The following is a 24,995-nucleotide window of genomic DNA, read 5'->3' as shown; positions in this document are numbered from 1 at the left end:
TCTTTGTCTGGTACTGTACTTCAACGCAAAACCCCAAACAGTGCATGCAGACCATAATTAGGACTTTAAACGATAGCTATCAACATCTAGAAAAGAGCTGTTCAATTCTACACCTAAAAGGAAGAAATGCCCACGCATTCCACCACAAAGTTCTTACCTACAGAGAGATTAACCTAGAGATGTCCCCTCAGCAGCTGGTTCTGGGGCTCTGTTCACAAACAGACTCCACAGAGCCCCAAGACAGCAACACAATTTGCCACACTGGAAAGAATCCACCAAAAAACGAATTGTAATACCTGACCTCTGTGACTGACCCAAAATAAAGAAAATCCTTGACTATGTAGGCTACAAACTCAGTTGGAATAGCCTTGCTATTGAGAGAAGCTGCCATAGGCAAACCTGGCTCTCGAGAGAAGACAGGCTATGTGTATACTGCCCACAAAATAAGGTTGAAACTGAGCTGCACTTCCAAACCTCCTGCCAAATGTTTGATTATATAAGAGGCACATATTTCCTACACATCACACGGGCCCACAAATAATTTAAAACAAATCAAACAGATAAACTCCCATATCTGTTAGGCAAAATACTGCAGTGTGCAACCACAGCAGCAAGATCAGTGGCCAGTTGCCATGAGAAAAGGTCAACCAGTGGAGCACAAACACTGTAAATACCACCATGCTGGCGCCGATGAAGAAGGCAGACGTTTTACCTGCCCCCAACCGATTGTGTATTTATGTTCGTTTATTTGCATTTTTTGTTTTAAAAAATTAACTTATTTTGTACATAATGTTGCCGCAACCGTCTCTTATGACAGAAAAACAATTCTGGACATCAGGACTGCGATTACTCACCACTGACTGGCAGAATCCTTTTTTTCCTTTAACGAGTCTGACGAGACTGAAGCGAACGATATACTGCTCTCTCACGAACAGGCCCAGATCCCTGCACAAGCGTGTGCACTAAGTCCAGATGAAAAGTTTTTAAAAAGTAAGATAAAATTTTGTAGAAACATGCCAAACGATGTTTAAAATCAATCCTCCGGTTGTTTTTGTCATAAATAATAAACAATATTTCAACTGGACAAAAGCTTCGTCAATGGGAAAGGAGAAAGAAGAAAGGCTCTTTCCCGATCAGGCTGATGAATGGAAATTTCCACTGTCCACTGATTGAAAGTGCTGTACCTCCCTCATTTTTCAGAGTAAAAGCCTGAAACAATGCCTAAAGACACACGTAGAGGAAGCTACAGAGCTTGTGAACTGGATCCTAAGTCTTTGTATGGCTTTCAATGGAAAAACAGCCTTTCAAAATAATAGTACTTCCTGGATGGATTTTCCTCGGGTTTTCGCCTGCAATATCAGTTCTGTTATACTCACAGACATATTTTGACAGTTTTTAGAGTGCTTTCTATCCAAATCTACTAATTATCTGCATATCCTGAGTAGCAGGCAGTTTAATTTGGGCACGCTTTTCATCCAAAATTCCGAATGCTGCCCCCTACCCTAGTGAAGTTAAAGATCTTACACAAATCTGACCATAATTCTATCCTCCTGATTCCTTCTCACAAGCAAAAATTAAAGCAGGAAGCACCAGTGACTAGATCAATAAAAAAGTGGTCAGATGAAGCAGATGCTAATCTACAGGACTGTTTTGCCTGCACAGACTGGAAAATGTTCCGGGATTCCTCCGATGGCATTGAGAAGTACACCACATCAGTCATTGGCTTCATCAATAAGTGCATAGATTACATCATCCCCACAGTGACCGTACGTACATACCCCAACCAGAAGCCATGGATTACAGGCAACATCCACACTGAGCTAAAGGCTAGAGCTGCCGCTTTCAAGGAGCGGGACTCTAACCTGGAAGCCTATAAGAAACCCTGCTATGCCCTCAATGAACAATCAAACAGGCAAAGCATCAATACAGGATTAAGATCGAATCGTACTACACTGGCTCTGACGCTCATTGGATGTCGCAGGGCTTACAAACCATTACAGATCACAAAGGGAAGCACAGCAGAGAGCTGCCCATTGATTCGAGCCTACCAGATGAGCTAAACTACTTCTATGTTGGCTTCGAGCCAAATAACACTGAAACATGCATGAAAACACCGGCTGTTCTGGAAGATTGTGTGATCATGCTCTCCACAGCTGATGTGTGTCATGTTTCACATCAACACCATTATCCCCGAAACCCTAGACCCACTCCAATTTGTATACTGCCCCAACAGATCCACAAATGATGCAATCTCTATTTCACTCCACACTGCCCTTTCCCACCTGGACGAAGGGAACACCTATGTGAGAATGCTATTCATTGACTACAGCTCAGAGTTCAACACCATAGTGCCCTCAAAGCTGATCAATAAGCTAAGGACCCTGTGACTAAGCACCTTCCTCTGCAACTGGATTCAGGACTTCCTGACAGGCCGCCCCCAGGTGATCAAATCAAACCAAATCAAAAGTTATTGGTCACAAACACATGGTTAGCAGATGTTAATGTGAGTGTAGCGAAATGCTTGTGCATCTACTTCTGACCATGCAGTAATATCTAACAAGTAATCCAACAATTTCACAACAACTACCTTATACACACAAGTGTAAAGGAATGAATAAGAATATGTACATAAAAATATATGGATGAGCGATGGCCAAACGGCATAGGCAAGATGCAGTAGATGCTATAGAGTACAGTATATACAGTGGGGCAAAAAAGTATTTAGTCAACCACCAATTGTGCAAGTTCTCCCACTTAAAAAGATGAGAGAGGCCCGTAATTGTCATCATAGGTACACTTCAACTATGACAGACAAAATTAGAAAAAAAATCCAGAAAATCACATTGTAGGATTTTTAATGAATTTATTTGCAAATTATGGTGGAAAATAAGTATTTGGTCAAAAACAAAAGTTTATCTCAATACTTTGTTATATACCCTTTGTTGGCAATGACAGAGGTCCATTTTCTGGATTTTTTTCTCATTTTGTCTGTCATAGTTGAAGTGTACCTATGATGAAAATTACATGCCTCTCTCATCTTTTTAAGTGGGAGAACTTGCACAATTGGTGGCTGACTAAATACTCTTTTGCCCCACTGTACATATGAGATGAGTAATGTAGGGTATGCAAACATTATATAAGTGGCATTGTTTAAAGTGCCTAGAGATAAATTTATTAAATCCCATTTTTATTATTAAAGTGGCTAGGGATTTGTGTCTGTATGTTGGCAGCAGCCACTCAATGTTAGTGATGGCTGTTTAACAGTCTGATGGCCTTGAGATGGAAGCTGTTTTTCAGTCTCTCGATCCAAGCTTTGATGCACCTGTACTGACCTCGCCTTCTGGATGATAGCGGGGTGAACAGGCATGTGATATGCTGATAAAATTTAGGGAACCTTGTTTTCAGATTAGCCTTGTTAAAATCCCCAGCTACAATAAATGCAGCCTCAGAATATGTGGTTTCCAGTTTACATAGAGTCCAGTTAAGTTTTTTAAGGGCTGTCGAGGTGTTTGCTTGGTGGGGAATGTACACGACCGTGATTATATCAAAGAGAATTCTGTTGGTAGATAATGCGGTCGGCATTTGATTGTAAGGAATTCTAGGTCAGGGGAACAAAAGGACTTGAGTTCCTGTATGTTGTTATGATCACACCACGACTCATTAATCATAAGGCATACACACCCGCCCTTCTTCTTACCAGAGAGATGTTTGTTTCTGTTGGCGCGATGCGTAAAGAAACCTGGTGGTTGTGTCGACTTTGATAACGTATCCTGAGTGAGCCATATTTCCATGAAACAGAGAATGTTACAATCTCTGACGTCTCTCTGTAAGGCAATTCTTGCTACCGATTTTGTCTACCTTGTTGTCAAGAGACTGGACATTGGCTAGTAGTATGCTCGGGAGCAGTGGCCGATGTGCCCGTCTACGGAGCCTGACCAGAAGACCGCTCCATCTGCTCCTTCTGCGGCGCCGTTGTATTGGTTCGCCTGATGGGATCCGATCCATTGTCCTGGGTGGTGGACCAAACAGAGGATCCGCTTTGGGAAAGTCCTATTCCTGGATGTAATGTTGGTAAGTTGACGTTGCTCTGATATCCAATAGTTCCTCCCGGCTGTATGTAATAAGACTTAAGATGTCCTGGGGTAACAGTGTAAGAAATAATACCAAAAAAACTAAATACTGCATAGTTTCCTAAGAACGCAAAGCGAGGCGGCCATCTCTGTCGGCGCCGGATACTAAAGAGGGTAGATAACAGCACATCGGCTATGCTGATCCTCAACACAGGGACCCTTCAGGGGTTCGTGCTCAGTCTCCTCCTGTACTCTCTGTTCACTCATGACTGCACGGCTAGGCAAGAGTCCAACACCATCATTAAGTTTGCCGATGACACAACAACGATCACCGACAACAACCAAACAGCCTATAGGGAGGAGGTAAGAGACCTGGCCGTGTGGTGCCAGAATAGCAACCTCTCCGTCAACGTGATCAATAAAAAGGAGATGATTGAGGACTACAGGAAAAGGAGGACCGAGCACACCCCCATTCTCATCGATGGGGCTGCAGTGGAGCAGCTTGAGAGCTTCAAGTTCCTTAATGTCCATATCACCAACTAACTAAAATGGTATGGCTTAGAATTTAATTGTTTGGGAGATTATGTCTTCAATTACTTTAATGTTTGTAAATGGCTTTATATTTCAATTTTTTTCTAATTTCATTTGATCTTCTATCTCAATGGTGATTTTTTTGAAAATTTAAAGAAATACAATAAGTATTGAAATATAAATTATTAAATCGTATTGGATGTGTGAAAAACATTTCCTTTCACAAGATACATACAATGATTTTGGTAAAAACACATGTAGCCCTACCAAGTCTTTCATTGGTATCAAATTAAGTGAATTAGTGATATACAATAAAATTCGCCCAATGAGTGTTTATGTTCCTGAGTGTTCAGTGGAGGCTGCTGAAGGGGAGAACGGCTCATAATAATGGCTGGAATGGAGCAAATGGAATGGCATTAAACAACATGGAAACCATGTGTTGGCTCTATTTGATACGATTCCACAGATTCCGCTCCAGCCATCAACACGAGCCCGTCCTCCCCAATTAAGGTACTACCAACCTCCTGTGTTAGCGATGTCCCAGAATAAAGCATTCATTTTTATCATAAACCTGATGCCTTTCCAAGGTAGCATATTGTGTTTTTGTATATGTTTTACTCAATATGAAGTTCATTGTTTGATTTCTGCTCCTCCTATCCGTCTTGACTGTACCTGGAGCAGAGGTACGAGCGAACTCATGAACATAATTCTTACAACAAACACCCTCCCACCCGCGCACACACACTTCCACCCACATCTGCTATACCACCCCCTTTCTCACTTCCATACTCACACCCACCCACTCAAAAACACGTTACACAAATACAAACACATACAGACACACAACTTTTCCCCACAGACTTGAGTATTTGAATTGTGTATCTGCCCCTTGTCACTGAGAGCAACTGAATTAAAAAAAGCCATTCATATACCCTTACCTATACTTTTTAATAACTAGACTTATGTTGAATTCATCTACTCTCAATGTTCTATATATGGTCTGTCTTTGGGGAAATTGTGTAGGCCTAATATTAATGTGTATGTGTATATGTAGCCCATGGGCGACTTCGGGTAAAGTGCTAAAGACGTTTACTCTAAGCTCTGAATAAGCCTGTTTATTGAATGTTGCAATAATGTTTAAAAATGTATCACATTTAGGCTACATAATTAGCCTATACACCTCACACAAATGACAGATTAGCCTGTAGGGTAAGTGGTGCCAAAACGAAACCAAAACATGTTTTCTCTCTATCAATAGCACCTAAAGCCAGGTTCTGGAGCTCTAACTGTATGTGAGGGTGACTGGGGGCTGGTCTGGAGACTGGAAAATTCTGCATTTTGAAACACCTGAAACAGCTTTAATCTGCAATCTAGAACCATACCTGTGTTTAATTTATGTACAAAATATGTATACTTTTATGCATATCTAAGCATACCTCTTGAGCTGTATGTATCCTCCTGACTGGTGGATTTTTTAAAGAAACTAGAAAAGCAAGCAATAACTAAATGTATTGAATAAGACACATTCCTTTCAACATTTTATTCAGATTTTAGCAGAGATGTAGAAAAGCATATTTAAACTCTACCAACAGGCAAGCCAGCTAAAACAGTTAGACAAGCTCTATCTTTGTCTCCTCGGTAAGAAAAGCACCACTTATTTTTAAAATTAGGAATCCAATGTGCCATTTGTTTATTTCTGTGTTTACGAGACTAATGCTACTCCTTTTTGGAAAATGTGTTGTATAATTAAGTTCGTAGGTTGGGATATTGGGAACCTATCTGGGCTAGCTAATACCAACTGTATAAGATTGCCAGGGTGCTAGGAGTGTTTTTTTAACAGGACAAATCTAAGGGGGCACATGCCCCTGTACCCCCTTTTTGCATGACACCTCTGCTCCCAGCTCATCCTTCTCCAGCATTGATTCATTTGAGAGTAGCATGCGCCGAGGAAGAGGCGGCATCATCGAGCTGCCTGGGGCTGATCTTTGACATGTTCCCGCTCCCCACAAGTCATATCTTCCGCACTTCCAGGTGCCATTAGCAATTATTTACTCGAAGTCTATAATTTAAATGGCATTGGGAATCAATTGAAAAGCATAATTCGAAAGAATACGGCATGTTCACTCACTAGTTAATTAGTTAAGGCTATAGCGTATATCCGGGTAATGCAAAAACATGTCTAAGACATCTGAACATTAAACTTTGATTCAATGAATGATTCAACCGAGCTGGAATGGGGTAGGAAGAAACATTGTTTGATTGCCGAGAAACGTAAGCATCTTATGTATATGCCACAGAGAATTGTAGGTAAGTCAATGACGGGATAGCCTCTTCACATGGTCTCAGACTGAGAAAGCTGCCTCAGTTACTCGCCACCTGCATCAACATGCACTCGTTCATCGCTCATGATATGACATTACCAGATTTATTTTTTGGGCCACTCCCTACCCTCACACATCACTCAATTACATTTTCTGCAGACGAAAAAAAATCCTGTATGGTCAAAAACATAATACATTAAGTGCAAATACATGTTTAGGTTACTAATTATGAATTAGTGCAAATACACTGGGGGTATGTACAAAGATTATCGGGACCTGCCAGATGTTCTGTAACCAATGAGCCCTCGTGGCTGTCTTATTCACAGACAGAATCAACCACTCAAATCGTTTCAAGTAGCCATACTCTCAACCTTGCCTAAACAATACAATCCACTAACTATTCCAGAAAGCAACAGTCTCAGTCAGAGAAAGTATACCCAAGTGATTGAAATAAATCAACACAACTGTATAAATTATATTGACACGCGTTCCTACGCCTAACCATGTCTCGGCATACAGAAGGCTCCAGCCCGGCTCAGGACTGAGTCAAGTTCAAGTTCACGGCTTCCCTGACTGCGCAACCTCCCCGTGTGGGGGATGGGATGTTCGGCTGGCTTTTTTTAGAGTACAGGGGTCTCTCTACCAAACGTAAAGCCTGTGCCAAAACGGTTAAAAGATGCTGTCATAAGTCTCAAATTGAAATGGTCTGAGTCATTGCCGGGTGTTAATTTTCTACATTGTATTTAATTTGGATACATGGACAAACAAGCGATTACATAAACAGGAGTTCAAATGAAATTATATTGTCACATGCGCCGAGTACAACCGAATAGCGTGAAACGTTTACTTACAAGCCCTTCGCCAACAATACAGTTCGAGAAATAGAGTTAAGAAAATATTTACTAAGTAAACTAAAGTAAAAAAAATAATAATAGTAAGTAACACAAAAAAATGACAACAATAAGGAGGCTATATACAGAGGGTACAGGTACCGCGTTAATGTGCGTGTGTACAGGTTTGTCGAGGTAATTAGGCTACAGGTTAGGCTTCATAACATGTTGGTTTGAGTAGCCTGATTTAGATAGCCTACTCTTTTTACTTTCAAGTAGACATACATTTTAGTTGAGATTACATTTTGGCCTTACCTGCTTAAATTAACCTCAGCCACAATGTTTGTTTTGTGACCAGCGAGAAGGTTATGCCTAGGCTACACATATATCTTGAAACATGGAATTTGGCCTGCCGTGTTGACACTGTAAGCCACATTAACATGGATTGCAGACCATGTTCACCAAACAGATTGTTATATGGTTATACGTTATGACTTATTCACGAGATGTGGTGCAATACGAATCCATAGCTGATGGGGTTTCATATCTAAAACAATACTTATTTTACCACTGGAAGCAGAATATAATGTACATAGTGCAGATACACCCATATCCTTATAGCATGCATACTCTTGCTGACCAAATATGAGGCTTAGCTTTATAGGTATATGAAAATGCTAGTCTGAAATTACCCGCTTAACAACCATGTTTGGCACCAGTAGAGTTCCTATCAAAACCATTATGAGTGTGAAGAAGACATCAAGACGGGGACATTTTTTAACGCTTGCAACACTTTTTATTATATTTGTATGCAGTAAAATTCTTATCACAATAATGAAGAAAACACCTCTTTAACTTTGAACAAAAACACATAACAAAACAACTGCCCGTGTTTAGCTCATAATTGTACATATTTATAGTAAAGAAACATTCTTTATAAATATTGTTTCATCTGTAGCAAGTAAATACCATAATTTAATTACAAACGGATAAATAAGGCAGTCGATATTTACAAAAGGAAGGGGGTACAGAAAATCCAACGGCACAACGTTTATTTTCCTCACAATCTTCCAGATAGCATTTCACAATTCAAAACTTCCAAAACACAAAACATCACAAGTTAAGCCCAGCAAACTAAATATACATTCACAAGCAAAATATTGTGGTCTGTTTGAGTTAAGTGTTGACTTTGGCACTCTTTCCAGTTTATAGATGTTTAGTATAGTTACAATCAATTTGCCTTAGGATCACAATATTTAACATCATAATACAACTTGAATCGTAAAATGTGCACTAAAAGTCCAGTTAGAGAAATAGCTACCATTGAAGGAACATCTATACACCACAGACTGACCAAATCTATCACAACCAATGGGAAAGAGGGCGTGTAATATTTACAAATATATTGAATACAGCTTAAACATATCACATATTTTCTTCTGTTGGTAAGTGAGATTTCTTCCCTGGTGGTTTTGAATCGCTTTTTATGATTTTGAAGCGTTCATAGTAGGTTATTCGTGCTCTCCTCGGTGCACAAGTGTCCGAATCTCCTGCGCTGGTAGGGGTTCTGAGCAATGGTCTTGTATTCGCTTTTCGGTTCAGTCCTAAACATACCATTCACTGAAATTGGACGATAGGCTGCTGTGACCATTGTGGTTGTTGTGGACTGCGGGGGACAGATTATTGTTGCTTTGGGTCTCGGTGTTAGGGGAGACGAGACCGGGTGGAGTGGACGATTCATAACCAGAACTGGCTGCAGGCGAGGAGTCGGACGCTGGAGGGGGTGCCGCTTCGTGGACCTGGAGAAAAGTGCAAATAAAATAAGTTTATGATATCAAGACAGGCAAAAGTGCTTCAAGAATGGTGGGGAACGTAACGTAAACGTAGCCCTTAAATGCTGCTGTCAGCTGGAAAGTGAAAGATTGAAAGTGCATTTACCTTCATGTGTTTTCGTAGAGAGCTGGGATGTGTGTAGGACTTGTCACACATCTTGCAAAGATATGGTTTGTCTGATGTGTGAACGTGCATGTGCTTCTTTCGGTCGCTGCTGTTGGCAAACCGCCTGTCGCAGCCTTCAAACTCACACTGGAATGGTTTCTCTCCTGCCGAAAAACAAGTATAAAACAGACACGTTAGATTCAGTTCAGCAAAACCCTATCAAACGTCTATGCCTTAGGCCGAATACTATAGGTTTTGGATTCAATAACATGGCCATTCAACGAGGAGTAACGGGTTAATTCATAGCGTTCGTCATATTTAGTGGGCGCCGTTATTTTCACTCACATGCCTTCCATTCAGTTAAATCTTAATTGTAGCACAAAATTAATTTAAAAATATGAACTATGTTCGTGGGTGCCGAAATGTTCTGTTTTATGGTGGGTCACAGCAATTGAATGTAAGTAAGCCAGTAGGCTAAGTACATTTAGGCCTACTTATGTATTTCATAGACTACTATATTTCAATATATGTCAGGGCTCTGAAATTTAGAATTGATGTCAAAATAGTAACAACATGCTCGAGTTAAATGTATATAGCCTAAACAATACGCAAACACCCCATGTGGGACAATAGCCTTTGGTACATAAGGCGCGCCATTTGCTGGGAAACAATAACAAAACGAATTAGCACCTGACCAATTCCATGGCTGTATAGCACAACTAAATCCCCCCAGAAAATAGTCCCAAAGTGAAAGGCTGGTAATGCATCTAGCACCTAGGCTACTACCAATGGAATGCTTGAGAAAACAGAATAGGCCATTACACACATTTACACACTTGCATGTTTGCGATGAGTAAATTCGCTATTCAATTTTCCAGAAAACAAAAAGCCAAACAATAATTCTCAACGGACAAAACAAAATAAATCGATACGTGAAAAAGAGGCGAGGCATTCCGGATTTAATCCTAAAAGCTCAGTCTTGCGTAAACATTCAACCGGGTGATGAGATTTACTACTGCTCCGCTGCGAGCCAGAAGCCCTCGTCTCGCCTTTGACCCATTTTTAAGTTTACAAACCATAAAACCTCGACAGAATATTACATAATTTAGCACATTGTTGCAAAACATTGAGTTTCTCCAAAACTGGACGAAATCTAATCGTTTCGAGACGCGTCGGCTTTGTGTTTACTCTTTTAGATGACAATTATGCTAGCAGCTTTTCTTTCTTAAATCCAAATCTACTTTGACCATAGGTGTGAATGTCTACCTTGGCAGTCTAAAAATACCCTATCGACCGATAGTCATCTTGAATTTGGTCAACTTGGATGTTTTGACAACGAGAATAATTCGATTTTTGCAGGCTACGCAATTGGCTAAGATAAAATATAGCATGGCGTATTGGCACAGCGAATTCTTAACTGTGCCGTATACTTTTACGAAACGAAAAAAGTGCTCGAGAGATGAGAAACATTTAGGCAAAATGCTATAAATATTGTACAATTACCTGTATGTGTGCGCTTGTGAATCTTCAAGTTTTCCGACCGTGCGAAGACCTTGCCGCATCCAGGGAAGGGGCAGGGGAAGGGTTTCTCTCCCGTGTGGACCCGAATGTGATTCACCAGTTTGTATTTTGCCTTAAACGGTTTGCTCTCGCGGGGGCACTCTTCCCAAAAGCAAATGTGGTTGCTCTGCTCCGGTCCTCCGACGTGCTCCACGGAGACGTGCGTGACCAGCTCATGCATTGTGCTGAAAGTTTTGTTGCAACTCTTCTTGGGGTTGCTTAGCTGCTCCTGGTCGATCCATTTGCAGATGAGCTCCTGTTTGATGCACTGCTGCCGCATGTAGCGGAAAAAGGCACCAGGGTGGTGCTGGTGAGCTCCCATGTGCATACCCATGTTCATATTCATGCTGCTGTACTGGTTATGGAGCTGGGCGGCCGAATAAGGGTCGGTCCTTGGGCTGGAGACCTGGTGGTACTGGTCGGAACGCCCGAAAACCTCACCTGGTAGTCCAATACGCATTTGCCCGTTGAGCACATTCGGGGATCCGTGGGACCCATGCTGGTCGTGAATCCCGGGGAACAGAATGTGGCCTTGACTGTCTGTGTGGGAATGATGGAGAGACCCGGTAGTGGGGCCGAAAATAGCATGCTGACTGCTCGCGGGAGAGGATTCTCCGAAGCCGCGGCTGCGAAAAAGAAAGTCCCTGGTGGAGTTGAATGGGGAACTCGCGTACGAGGTGACATGGGCGGCGTGTGCACCCAATGCTGCTGTGGGGTAGCCGGGCGCTTGAGAGGTGAAGGCTGAGCTCTGTCCCGGAGAAAGATCATGGTTCAGTTTAAACGCACCCATGTGTGCCGAGTCGACGAAGCTATTTTGTGCTAAACTCAAGTCTCTCTCCTGCATCTCGCTCGCTGTGTGATGCCTGGCAAACGTGCCAACTCCCAGTCCGGGGAACTGGTGACCTGCGTCCAGTAACATGGTCTCTCAAAGCGAATTTCGTTCGAATCAGCTTGTGTACAAACAATTTTGGGGGGGGAAAGTACAATTCAATATTATATTCGGTTAGGGTTATTCACAACTTCATTGCATGGAAACACCATATCAGGTAAAGTTCAAAGCGATGATCCGCTCGTAGGGGAAAAAACTACACAAACACGTCTATATTCACTGGTAGTTAAGTTGTTACTAAAAATCCCCATGAAACGAAGAGATTCCTTTGCGTTTTTCCTCTGGAAACTGTGAATGCTGATTGCGTTTAAACACACAGGAAGAATTGAATAATTATCTTACTAGGTGTCCTCGCACGGAGAGAGTGCGGGTTGTTGCAGCATCTCGGATTGTTGTTCGGATTGGTGTGTTTATTTCTTTCGCTTGTCTGTGTTTATCGCGGAGGGTCCCTCTTTCACCGTGGACTGGCACTAGCTCCTCTTACGCCCCCTTTAACTGAAGCCCGGTCATTCATTCCAAGCAGTCTCATTGGCCACTTCGTCTCATCAATCCCAAGTGCCCCTCCAATAGCAGGTACCGCTTTGACGACTAATAGCTGATCGCCATTTTCACTAATAATTACCGCCTACTTGTTAGGAGCGGCTTTTAGGGGGAAGGGTACAATGAGAGAGGGAGCGAGAACGAGTGTGGGGGGGGGGGGGTCGGTGGGGGGCATAGTATCGGAAATGATTCCTCAAAACCTTAATTTTATAGCTTGTTGTATAACCAGTGGCTTGACAACACCTAATTGCACGTTGTGTGATAACGGGCTTTAAAAGTTGAGCTACGGTTAGATAAATATGATAGAAAATAACGATCTTTGAAATAGCGAGCTGGTCTTTTGGGGAGAAGGTGGGGTCAGCACATGTAATGAAATGTAAACAGTCATAGTCAATTTATTATTAGACAGGCGGATATAGTTAGCAAATATTTTAAATTATTTAGCCAAAACAATATTTTAGGTATTGACAGTGTTTATATGTAGTCTATACTTAATAACGCACGCGTTTATACTAACTGACTTATATCACGGGAGACCTGGCTAAGTGGGTAATAACGGACGCTTAAATAGGCCACATATATACAAGCTCTGCAATATACATGTGAAGTTATACAAAGGAAACTGAAGCATACAATATAGGAAATCAGAAACCAATATGCCATTTCATTTCATGGAATACATAATACATATAATAGTGAGCGTTATGCATTATTCATTATGTATTTCATGACATTAAATGGCATGTTGTTTTCTGATTCGCTATGCTTACCTTATGTTTCTACTGTTTATCCTCGCATTTCTATTGTAGAGCTTGTAGATATATGTAACAGAGTACTATCAAAAAAATGTTACTGATCATTTACCCCATAAAGGGAATAATGTATGTTCATCGCATCTGCAACCATCACTGAACTACCATAGGCTCATGTAGTCTATACGTACGTTTGTTCAAATATTACACAGCAGTCTGTGCACCAATTGTAATGCCAGAATTACCCCTTTTTAAATGACAACAGTACATGATATTCATATTCTGCAAAAGAACATTGCCTAATCATTTGAAAACATAAAAATCACGAGTCTGTAAAGGTAGTGTGTTAGTCAATTGTCTACTATGCCTATAAAATGACACTTCTAAAAGTCATTCTAATGTGGTTTCCCATGTGTATTACGGGTTTGGGTTTGGGGAAGTGGTATTAGCCTACTGTTTCAATGGCATATTCAATCTTTACTACAGGGATATATATTCCCCAAGCATGCCTTTGCACGCGCGCGCACACACACACACACACACACACACACACACACACACACACACACACGAGGTACTAAATATTCAGAGAGTACTTACCTTGTTTTTGTAGAGAGCCGGGTTGGTGGTTTGTTCACTTTGCTTAGCTTGTGCAGTTTGTCAGTCTTGCCCCAAAAATATGGTTACTGTTTATGTTATCTGCAATCAACAGCATGAGCTTATGTTTGAATGTTTTTTATCCTGTAAAAGTTTTTTTTAAATGCGTAAAATGAGATTACTATAGATATCTATTGCCTAACGATAATCAAAACACACTGCCATAGGTCTACACCCATTATTTCAATTAGTCATAAATTTGTGAAAATATTAGGGAGCATTACAGACAAGAATTGTGTGTAAATTCATCACGATTGGGTGTGTTTGTTGAAAACAAATGTATTAAATTAATAAATAAAATAGAGTTTCTAGAATAGGCTACTAAAGAATAAAATAGCCTCGATCCAAAAGCCTAATGGTCCTTCCCTTCAATTGCCATAGCCTACCATAAAGTCCCAATCAATCTCAACAAGAAACCTCGCTTGCTAGTCGTGCCTGCAAAAACACCGCCAACTCACAAGGTTTGCTAATATAGTGAGTCTTTTCATCCAAAGCGCGCACTGTATGGACTGCGTTTAACAACGGTCTCCCAACAACAGCTGCCCATTGAAATGTACACACTAAGTGAAGGAAGTTTACTTACACTCCCATTGAACTCAAGTCCCACAAGTCCTCCTGCTCCAACACAAATTAAACTTTCTCTGGTCCCTCTCGGCTCCCAAACACTTAAAATAGCGGGCAATTATGGGACGGAGAGGAGGTAGGACGTCTGAAAACTTTGGGAATCCTGTCCCCCTCTCACTCAGCCCCAAGCCGGGGCAGCCAGAGCGTTCTCTGCCATTCTTTCAAGAATCTATTTCTCCCCGCACCACGGGACACGCAGGATCTGATCCAAGTTCAAAGTCACGTCTGCCGACTTCTTAAAAGAACTTATTTATTTCCGTGGAAAACTACAAAACCCCTTGGCCCTGTCACTTGACAAAAATAAATGAAAGAGAAAGAAAGAAAACTCAATCGGATCAGAGTTCTTATTTCCATCTACCTCTAGAAGAAAGGACCATCTGAAATTCCCCACGACATACATTTCAACAAGTTTCTCACAGCCAGAATACAGGACGAGCCAGAAAGTGTTGAAATACATAGCCTATTTCATACATTGTAAAATGTATATAAACGAATATATGGACACTAACACACCTTTCACTATTTTTGGTTTACAGAGAAAAAAACTCCCACAGAAGTTCTGACTAAATATTCATGATAATGCTTATGATTTTAATATTGCCAACAACAAGGATAAAACCATTGCATGCCCTGATGGCGCAGCGCTTAAAAGCCGGGCGTATTTCATTAGTTCATTTGACAATAGCAATATGTTGACGCATTGGAAGGTTACTTGTGTGGTTTCCATGACCATGTTTGTTTCATGAATGTTTTACCTATGACCCATTAATACCACATATGTTGGCCTCTTGACTTGTTCTGTAAAATTAAAATTAAAATGACAACAAAGAGCCTTTTCTTTGAAGAATTCTGAAGCCCGTCTTCCAGCTGAGCTTCTGAAGTAAGGATAGGCCTTGGGAGTATTTTCTTACGAATCGGAATCAAGGAATTTAACTCCTTCATTCAGTTGGGAAGTTCAGAGGGGTGCTCTTTGAAATAACCCTTCGGAAATTCTGTAATAGTTTTTTTCTTCGCCTACTATATAAAAACCTAGAAGCCTAGAACTGACAACTATGGACCCTTCTCTGCACTAATGTGTTTTGTAAAATAATATATTCATTTGTTTTTACTATTCCCTAGAGCTCACTTTGAGTTTGGAATCGTATTATCGAATGAAACACTTGTTCGTAGATGATAACAACATACACATTGTACTGTATCTATCCCAACGGGGTTGTTTCATTGACCATTTATTAGATGTAAATTAAAAACTTGTGAGCCAAATTATGTATAGGCCTACCTGTTATTTGTATGTGCAGGCCATCTATTAATTATGTTTAACAATATATTGGGAGGTGTGCTTACTGTTTATTTGAATTAGGCATTGTAGGCTAGCCTTCTGTATCCAAAAAGTACACTCTATGACACTTTGAAGCACGTATCAATGGTAATTATGAATTTAAACCACAGGTGCATGCAGACCTATTCCCTTTTAAGTCAATACCCAAATAGGCCAACTGATTTATACAGAGTCATGGATAATGACGAAGCACTAGGCCTAATATGTCCGTTGTTGCCCAATTTTTAAAAAGTATTTTAGAGATATATAGGTTGCTCAAAAGGAAAAATCAACTATGAGTGCAAGTTGACTATTTATTAATAATAATTGTTCAGATTGTCAGCTACAGTATGTGATGACTCCATTCAACTATGCTAAGGTCTTGGGTCAAACAAATTCCTCTGTAAAAAAGTAGGCTATTAAATATGAAATGGTAATTTTACATGCACTGCCCCTGTGTCGAGAACAAAACTACTCTGCGAAAGTGTCTAGAAGTATTAGATTCATGAATTGAATTAGTTGAAGTTGACTACTGGGGTAGTTTTGGGCAAACCCCGTCATGTTCCTACCACTTTAAGAACCAATTACATCGAGATGTGTGAGGCCGCCGATCATAAATCGATTACAAAGGTGTCTGAAAAAAAGACACATGAAATCGATGACAGATACACGTCCTGCTGTGTCGAACAGGGACCATACAAGAAGGCGTGGGTCACGACCATAAAAGTGAACCAATTCTAGGTTTTACAAGCTTCTCTTACTCCGATCCTTGCTAGGGTCATAAAAACTGAATTTAACTATTTTGAGTGGATCACTGGCAACTTATTGAGAAACTATTTACACTACTCAGCTCCCTCCATGCATGGGGCAGTGGTGAGAATGAAAATCCTAGATTTGTAAAGTCATTTAGCAAAATAGATAGGTCTTAAAATATAATAGGTTATATAACGTGTATGCAATTGTTGATCAAATGCTGGCTAAAATCTCCGATGGACATGATTGTTATATATGCAACACGTTTCATTTGTTAAATCTGGCACCCTGGTATGTGTAGGCTACTTGTAATTAATTCATTGGCCTCAATTTTAACACTACGATTCAGATGTCAACACTTTTCTTTGATACTTGTATTGATAAAATATTTCTTTCTATCTACAGTATGTGCCTATGAGATATGTGCTTCTATATCTAAGCACAAAATAAATACAAAATATTCCAACATGCTTGTCGGCTGAGACCGGTTTGGTTATGCATGGATGGTTGCACAGTATTGAATGACTTCCAAATTGTCCTAGTGCTCCGTGATACTTGCACAACTCATGCAATACTGTATTAGTGGAGTATAAACACCGGTTTAGCAGACACCTCCGCAGTCCCCGCAAGACGGGGCCCCCACCCCCACCTAAACTGACAATATTGGATATTATCTGGAAAATGATCTTATGTAGTTTCTTGTAATAGCCATCTGTGACTTTAAATAATTATTTATCTCAAAACGGATTCCTAAAAGATGTGTCCTGAGATTTGGTCAACTCAGTCAGATTTGTCTAAAATCCTAAATGAATGAGGAGGGACAGCTCTACCATAAGGACCCCTTTATCCATGTCTTCATTACATGTAGTGCAACAAGACCACTCATGGTCTCAAAAGTTCTCTACTTTTAATAGATTTAAACAAACAGTATTGTTATCACCATGCATAAGCTGTCAACTCCATCTTCCAATTAATACTACTTTTGGTTCAAACATGTTACATTTTATGAGGTTTTAGGGTCATAAAGCAACTAAGGCTAACACAATTGCTATTGCGCATATTACTTGAATGAAGTCCGATTTTTGTTCAACTCAACTCTGTCAGGGTGCTAACATACCTTATAGTATGGTTATGTTTTTGTTGGGTACTTTCAAATTAATCATGTTACATACTTTACAACTGTTTGTATTGAACTTTTATTTTTAGAGGCAAAAATATGTCTGTTTTGAGTATCTGTTGTCAACTCCATCTGTAGCTTGTCAAATCCATCACTGATGGAAAAATATTGAATCACTGTTTTGCTTGCTCATATCTTGCGGCCCCGCGAAACTGCGCGATACTACGAAGTATAAAGTTGCAATAACTCAATAAATAATTCAGAAATGTAACATGGACAGACATCAACTGCATAGTATGTCACCCATATCAAGTGGAAACATCATTAAGCATTTTTTTTAAGGGGAAAGATGTTATGGTGGGAAACAATATGAAATATAATTGTATGCATATAAAACATTTCTATTACATACTAAATGATAAATTGTTAAATAATAATCACTAATTTGAATAGCGACTTCGAAGTGTTGTGGACATTTCAGCTTTCGCTATGGCCATTAGTCTTGGAAACAAAATACATTGTTCGAGACCATGGCTTTAAAAGTACTTGATTGGCTAAATGTCTCCATTATTATTGATGTGTATGTATTTCATTTGACCTGAATAAAAGTACATATAGCCTACTTGAGTTATGGTGATAAGAATATATTTTATTTTAAATTATATTTTCTACATTGGGGTTACACCCCTAAAGAAGAATACGAACAAGAAGAGATAAACGCTTTCTAATACTGTAGACGTCCTAAATTTCATCCACGTGTGTCAGCCCCGGGTAAACACCATGCCGCATAAACTGATTTGCTGGTAACTTTGAGTGTAAAACTTTTTGGAGTCAACAGCGATAAAGAGAGCGAGGGGGCGGAACCCCGCTGAGCCCTTGCGCTGAACGACAGCCAATCGCTTCGTTCTCTTAACTGCCAGTCACCGAAATCCATCCAATACCCGCAGTGCCATTTCTAAACTGTATTCCCTACTGTGTCCTCCAACTGTTGTATGTTCTGTCAATCGCTTGAGGACTGAGTGGGAAAAGGAACAAGCAGAGTTAGAGGCAGGACAAAAGAAGTTATATAGTTCGCTTATATACATATATTTTAATGTTTTAGAAAAGCGTGATGGTGGGGGAGAAACAATAGCGGTGGATGGACTTGACAGTGTAGTTATGGAGCCCCCTTTGAGCAAGAGGAATCCGGCGATAAGATTAGCGGATTTGGCAGCGACTCAACCTCTTCCTCATCAGAATATGACAGGCTTCCCGGGGCTAGGGGTGCATCACCCTCACTCCCACCATGCCCACCACCACCCTGGGGAGATGGGCAACGACCCCGGAGTGGCACTCACTCCATTTGGACCCGAGCACATGGCACAGACAAACGCTCTAAAACTTAGCCCCTCTCAGCACATTCAGAGCCATCACGAAGCCCAGACCGCTGCAACGGCAGCATCCTTCACTTCTGCTCAGACCACAGTAGGTTTCCCCGTGGCTCCTCACCCCCACTCAGGCTACTCTAGCAGCAGGGACTACATCCTCAGGAGAGAACTCTCAGCCTCGGCTATGCATGCACTTGGCGACCAGCATAGTTCCGCCTCCTCCCCTCATCACCATGGCATGTTCATCGCACCAACAGGTGCTTATGGGCACGCCGAGACTGGTGCCCATCCACTTTTCTCTGGACTCCACGACCAAGCTGCCCCAGGTGCCCACCACCACCACCACCACCATGCCCTCAACGGGCAGATGCGTCTGGGTCTACCGGGGGACATCTACGGCAGGCCAGAGCACTTTGGCCACAGGCCCGAGCACTATGGACCCTCTTCTATCCACAGCTACAACTCCATGAACCTCAATGTGAACATCGCTTCTGCTCCTCACGGAGCCGCGGGGGCATTTCTGAGATACATGAGGCAGCCCATCAAGCAAGAGTTAATCTGCAAATGGATTGAACAGGATGAAACTTCAAAGAAGCCCTGCTCCAAAACGTACAGCACCATGCACGAGCTGGTCAACCATGTCACGGTGGAGCACGTCGGGGGACCGGAGCAAGCCAGCCATGTCTGCTTCTGGGAGGAATGTCCGCGGGAGGGGAAAGCTTTTAAGGCGAAATACAAACTGATAAACCACATCCGAGTTCACACGGGAGAGAAACCATTCCCTTGCCCCTTCCCCGGCTGCGGAAAAGTTTTCGCTCGCTCGGAAAATCTAAAGATTCACAAAAGGACACACACAGGTCAGTGCAAGTTTTCCGAATGATTTTAGAACTGCATTAAAACAAACTGAAATCGATCTCTTGAATGAAAGTAGACGCTTTAAAAATGTTAAAGACACTTTTTTTGTCATAGACAACAAAATATATATTGTGAAAAGCCTTCATTTGAATTGCTGGCGGGCATGGGGTGAGCATGCGTAAAAGTAACAGGAACGAGATTTAATTGAATAAAATTATGAATTATGGTCAAGCCAAGGCATCACGTGATTCGATGTACAGTAATAACTTTCTGAAAGATATCTATTTACTCGAAGAGACGTGGAAGCTAGAGGTGGGGGATTATGCCATATGGTTCTAGTTATTAGCCCGTATGACGTTTACGCCGTTATGGGTCACGTTAGCGCGATGTTGATTTATCGACTCTTCACAGCAGAAGCAAACCATCACTTCAATGTCTAGTATGGATGTTATACGTTACTAAATCGAGCTCCTAAAAACTGTAGAAGACCAGATGAAAATGAAACCATTTATTTTGGGCGGGGGGGAACGTTCTAACAGTTTTAGACTATTGTGTTATAGTCTGATGATAACCTATTTGAATCTTGACCCATAATAATTTCAGGCTGACCAAAGGAAAACAACAAAGTGAAAAGGGCTACTGGGGCTGGCTTTTCTTCCAAAATGATATACAGTAGCCTAGTACATGTCCTTAGAGGCCGACCATAGCAATGGCGTTTGTCAGTCTAAACACTTGTAGTATGATGCAATACAGTACGCAGCGGCACGCATGCTATGCTACCGAGAAGCCTGCAAAGCAGACCTAATGTTCCACCTTATAACTCACACGGCGACGACGTAAGTGAGACAAGTGTGTCATTGAGGGCTGGCCTGTTTGGACAGCAAGTGGCTCCCAAGACTGGACTCACGCGAAAAACAGCACGGCAATCAGATCATGTCAGTGTCTTTGGTAGTAAGTGAGGAGGGAGACAAGAGCAGAGCCCACCGTCATGATGCACCATCAAGCCTTTGGGGATTACTTAGTAACAGCTAGCAAGAGAAGCCCCTTTTCCGTGCAGACTCAGATTGTAGCAATAACACGTTTTTCTAAAGTACAAACACAAACAATACACCCTAGGGGTCGCCCCTACACTGTCATGGTGGCCCGATGTATGGTTTTTCTATTTTGAGTTGTCCATCTTACAATCATAAATCATGCTATGCACATTATTCTCAATACAAGCATTGCAACAGATATGTTTCTCTTTCGCCAAAAGACATTCATTTAGGATTACCAATGTACTTGTGTCCGCGGCACTTATCACATAGCCAACATTAGCCTACATCAAAGCAACCTCTGAATGTTTTCGCCTTCTCGCATTCAGAACAGTGAGAAAAAACAGACGCAATGGGGAAAAAAACAGTGACTGTATAGTCTACACATTTCCCCTGCGCGTTCACGTGTATAGCCCACGGGCCACCCTATGACATGTTCCACGTGCGTCAGTCAGGAACATTCCTTGTACATGTGGGAGAGGAGTGACGCGGATGTAGATGTATAATAAATAAGGTATGTCGGACAGGAAGCCCTAGTGGCAGAGTGGGCTGCCACACTGATAATTTTTGGAGTAGCCTTATACTGCAGGAATTTATATGTTACCAGTTAAGCGGTGGTTTCAATTATGGGCCTACTTTGGGTAGAGCATGTGAACGTCCATGTTGAATAACGGTGAAAATTGACGATCCTTTGTATATGTCAAATTTAAAGAAATTTGCATTGCTGTTTGCTGGGAATATGTTGTATACATTTGATGTCATAACATTGTTATTGGGCCGATCCATTTGGTAACTTTGTTATTCTTGGACTTCGATCAAGTGTTTTTATACAATGTTATCATTATGTTGTATATTATGTTAAAACACATGCACCCTTTCCTGATATGATATGAGTAGCCTCTAATGCTACATATCTCAATCTCTTCCAGGGGAGAAGCCTTTCAAGTGCGAGTTTGATGGCTGCGACAGGAAATTCGCCAACAGCAGCGACCGGAAGAAGCACTCACACGTCCACACGAGTGACAAGCCTTACTACTGCAAAGTCCGAGGCTGTGACAAGTCCTACACGCACCCCAGCTCGCTGCGAAAGCACATGAAAGTCCACTGCAAGTCGCCCCCGCCCCCTTCTGCCAACGCTTCATACCATTCCTCTACGAACCCTCTTGGCGCGCCCCTTTCGCCCGCCTCCGAACCGCACAGGAACCGGTCCGCGAACCTCTCGCCTCAGGTTACCAACCTCAATGAGTGGTACGTGTGCCAGGGGAGCGGGGGACCCAACCATCTCCACACACCCTCCAGCGATGTGCCAACTTCGGACTCGGACGAAGAGGACTCTTTCAGAAATTCAGACCCGAGGACAATGCTCTAATGTTTACAAACATAACAAATTGCGTTTATTCCCCAGATTATCTCCCAACTGGTTAGAAGTGTAGTAAGAACTACCTGCATGGGGACTGTACTGACTGTAAGCATATAAGTGGGACTTTATGGAGCAAGAAATATCGCCGCGGATGTCAGATGATGATGAAGAACAACAGCCAACAAAACGTGCCCTCTGTTCGCTTTCTAAAGAGCCGAATGTATCAACATCTCAACAAGTCTCAATATAGAAAAGCTACAATCACCAGTATTATTTGAGAAAAGGAAATCATATTAATTTTGAAAGCTTTATTATTTAAATAGGCTATAGAGAGGACCAAGAGAAGCCTAAATATACTGAGAACAGAAATACAATATCACCAGTAAGGACAAGTCTTTGAGAAAACACATGCATACATATGCAGGCTACATTTACATGCCTGCATCGTTTAACACGGATGAATTATGCTTACATTGACATTGTCCATATGATCGCAATCCCTGGCAATGTAACCTGTTTTATTAATCAATGTCCAATCCCAGACAGAAGGCAGAAATAGACGTTGCTCATGCAAAGTACATGAACCGTATCAACAGCCCATGAACACTATAATAATGCCTAAACATCCAAGAATGGGGGAGTGGCATTCCATTTTTCTTACGTATATCTCACAGTAGATGCGAGAACTAATGTAGTCTAAACATCCAATTGAATATCGAGCACCTGCAGATAGCGACAGACATTCGCACCCACATGATATAATATTGCTAAGACGCAAGTGTCTAAAAGGGTCCGAACTTAGTTTTAAGATTTAAGACTATGTTTGGATGGACTTTTGTTATATTTAAGAACAATTTAAGACTATATTTTATGCAAAAAAAAACACACCACTTTTACACAAGTACGAATAAGTCCTTCGGGACCCTAAATATGTAAACTGACAGGTTTTGTCAATGACGGTCGGATTTGTATATAATTGTACTGATGCTCGTGAATGTTGTTCTTAGTCTTAATTACGAATAATATGTTGTTTTGTACATTGTAATTTATTTGCTGGTATAAATGTTGTACTGGATTTACAGAGACACCAAAGAATAATAATATTAATTTTGGTGAATATGTATTAGACCTACTGATGGTTTTGTTCTGTAAAAGAAAAATAATGATTCTTTACTTGAATAGGCAGTGTATTGTGAAACGTTCCTCTCCTCGCATGCCCTTTGTAGTGACTGTGTTTTTCTATTTGGGGTGCATGGTGCCATTATTTACGATGGATAAAAAGTGATGATGAAACAGCTATGATTGTGCAGACCCTTGATGTTCGTAATCCCGAGTGGCGCAGCGGTCTAAGGCACTGCATTTACAGACCCTGGTTCGATTACAGGCTGTATCACAACCGGCCGTGATTGGGAGTCCCATAGACCGGCGCACAATTGGCCCAGCGCCGTCCGGGTTAGGGTTTGGCCAGGCTAGGACGTCATTGTAAATAATTATGTGTTCTTCACTGACTTGCCTAGTTAAATAAAGGCTCAATAAAAAATAAACTGACAGGATGAATTCATTTTAAAGCTTAATAAACACTCCAGGCCGTGTTAGTAGTTAATACGTGTGTTTTAGTTAACAAAACTGTATTGTTTCTTCATAGAATGCATGAGGCCTGTCAGTGTAGGATGTCATTCCTTAGAAAAGGATATGCCTACATAATTGACTTGTTTGCACGCAGTAAATGCAACCGTTTTGCTGGTAAACTCAGTTGTAAAGCTATTATCACATTATCGTAGCCTACAAATGATCGAAGTAATCGTAGACTACAAACACCTTGCCCAAAACAAGCAACTGGCTGGTTGGATACCCGACTCTAATAATCACAGACGTAAACATCAACGGTTTTGTCAACAAGACACATCAAAATTCAACGGGGAGCCCCTCAAAGCTGACAAATATGAAATGCGAGGTAATATGTGAATTCATAATTATTGACAGTTCAATAAAGTTTTCACTGGTAACTCACAAACAACATGCACAGTAAAGGGCTGGTATAAACCAATCAGGGCTAATGGAGAAAAATATAGCCCCTTAATGGCGTTGTCTGAAATGCGGGACAGGACAAAGCAACCGAGCCATGAATCATTAATTGAAACAATACAATATAAAAGATATCAATATGTTGGACCTTGTATAGACTATATAAAACAAGTCCCCCTTCATATTTCCTCCATTAAAACGCGCAACCTCACTTTCAAAGTCGGCCCTGTCCAGAATTAAAATTGGCCAACCCGAGACTTGCACAACTTCAAAGGCCTGCTATACTTCTGAGCGGAAGGCCCGCCGCTTTGACACTCTTCATGGTGCGTTACGATTTCTACAGCAATTGGGGAGCGAGACGCTCACATTTGAATATGTCTGGTAAAAACCCACTAACTGCCACTAAATGGACTATCATCAAAGCGCACAGTGCACCTTCTCCCCGAAAAACGTA

At 41.3% G+C, this 24,995-nt stretch overlaps 2 protein-coding genes across 2 annotated transcripts; one reads left to right on the top strand and one right to left on the bottom strand.

The window, feature by feature from the left end:
- Positions 1-8,525: 8,525 nt before the first annotated feature.
- On the bottom strand, positions 8,526-12,825 carry zic2a (zic family member 2 (odd-paired homolog, Drosophila), a). Its single transcript, XM_064975658.1, has 3 exons — positions 11,194-12,825; positions 9,691-9,854; positions 8,526-9,551 (listed from the first exon to the last, which is right to left on the bottom strand). Exons 1-3 carry the CDS (start codon positions 12,167-12,169, stop codon positions 9,357-9,359), a joined length of 1,335 nt encoding a protein of 444 aa, XP_064831730.1. The 5' UTR covers positions 12,170-12,825; the 3' UTR covers positions 8,526-9,356.
- A 6,148-nt stretch (positions 12,826-18,973) lies between these two features.
- zic5 (zic family member 5 (odd-paired homolog, Drosophila)) lies at positions 18,974-23,813 on the top strand. Its single transcript, XM_064975657.1, has 2 exons — positions 18,974-20,124; positions 22,086-23,813. Exons 1-2 carry the CDS (start codon positions 19,059-19,061, stop codon positions 22,523-22,525), a joined length of 1,506 nt encoding a protein of 501 aa, XP_064831729.1. The 5' UTR covers positions 18,974-19,058; the 3' UTR covers positions 22,526-23,813.
- The last annotated feature ends 1,182 nt before the right edge of the window (positions 23,814-24,995 follow it).

This window comes from Oncorhynchus masou, chromosome 10, assembly GCF_036934945.1.
Source record: "Oncorhynchus masou masou isolate Uvic2021 chromosome 10, UVic_Omas_1.1, whole genome shotgun sequence".
Taxonomy (NCBI): domain Eukaryota; kingdom Metazoa; phylum Chordata; class Actinopteri; order Salmoniformes; family Salmonidae; genus Oncorhynchus; species Oncorhynchus masou.
This window is presented reverse-complemented; position numbering and strand designations above follow the sequence as displayed.

Excerpts from the sequence above, each read along its gene's own strand:
- zic5 (XM_064975657.1), top strand. The coding sequence starts at position 19,059 with ATGGAGCCCCCTTTGAGCAAGAGGAATCCGGCGATAAGATTAGCGGAT. Across the intron at positions 20,125-22,085 it reads TCACAAAAGGACACACACAG|GGGAGAAGCCTTTCAAGTGC; the intron begins GTCAGTGCAAGT and ends AATCTCTTCCAG.
- zic2a (XM_064975658.1), bottom strand. The coding sequence starts at position 12,169 with ATGTTACTGGACGCAGGTCACCAGTTCCCCGGACTGGGAGTTGGCACG. Across the intron at positions 9,855-11,193 it reads TCACAAGCGCACACATACAG|GAGAGAAACCATTCCAGTGT; the intron begins GTAATTGTACAA and ends GTTTTTCGGCAG. Across the intron at positions 9,552-9,690 it reads CTCTACGAAAACACATGAAG|GTCCACGAAGCGGCACCCCC; the intron begins GTAAATGCACTT and ends ACTTTTCTCCAG.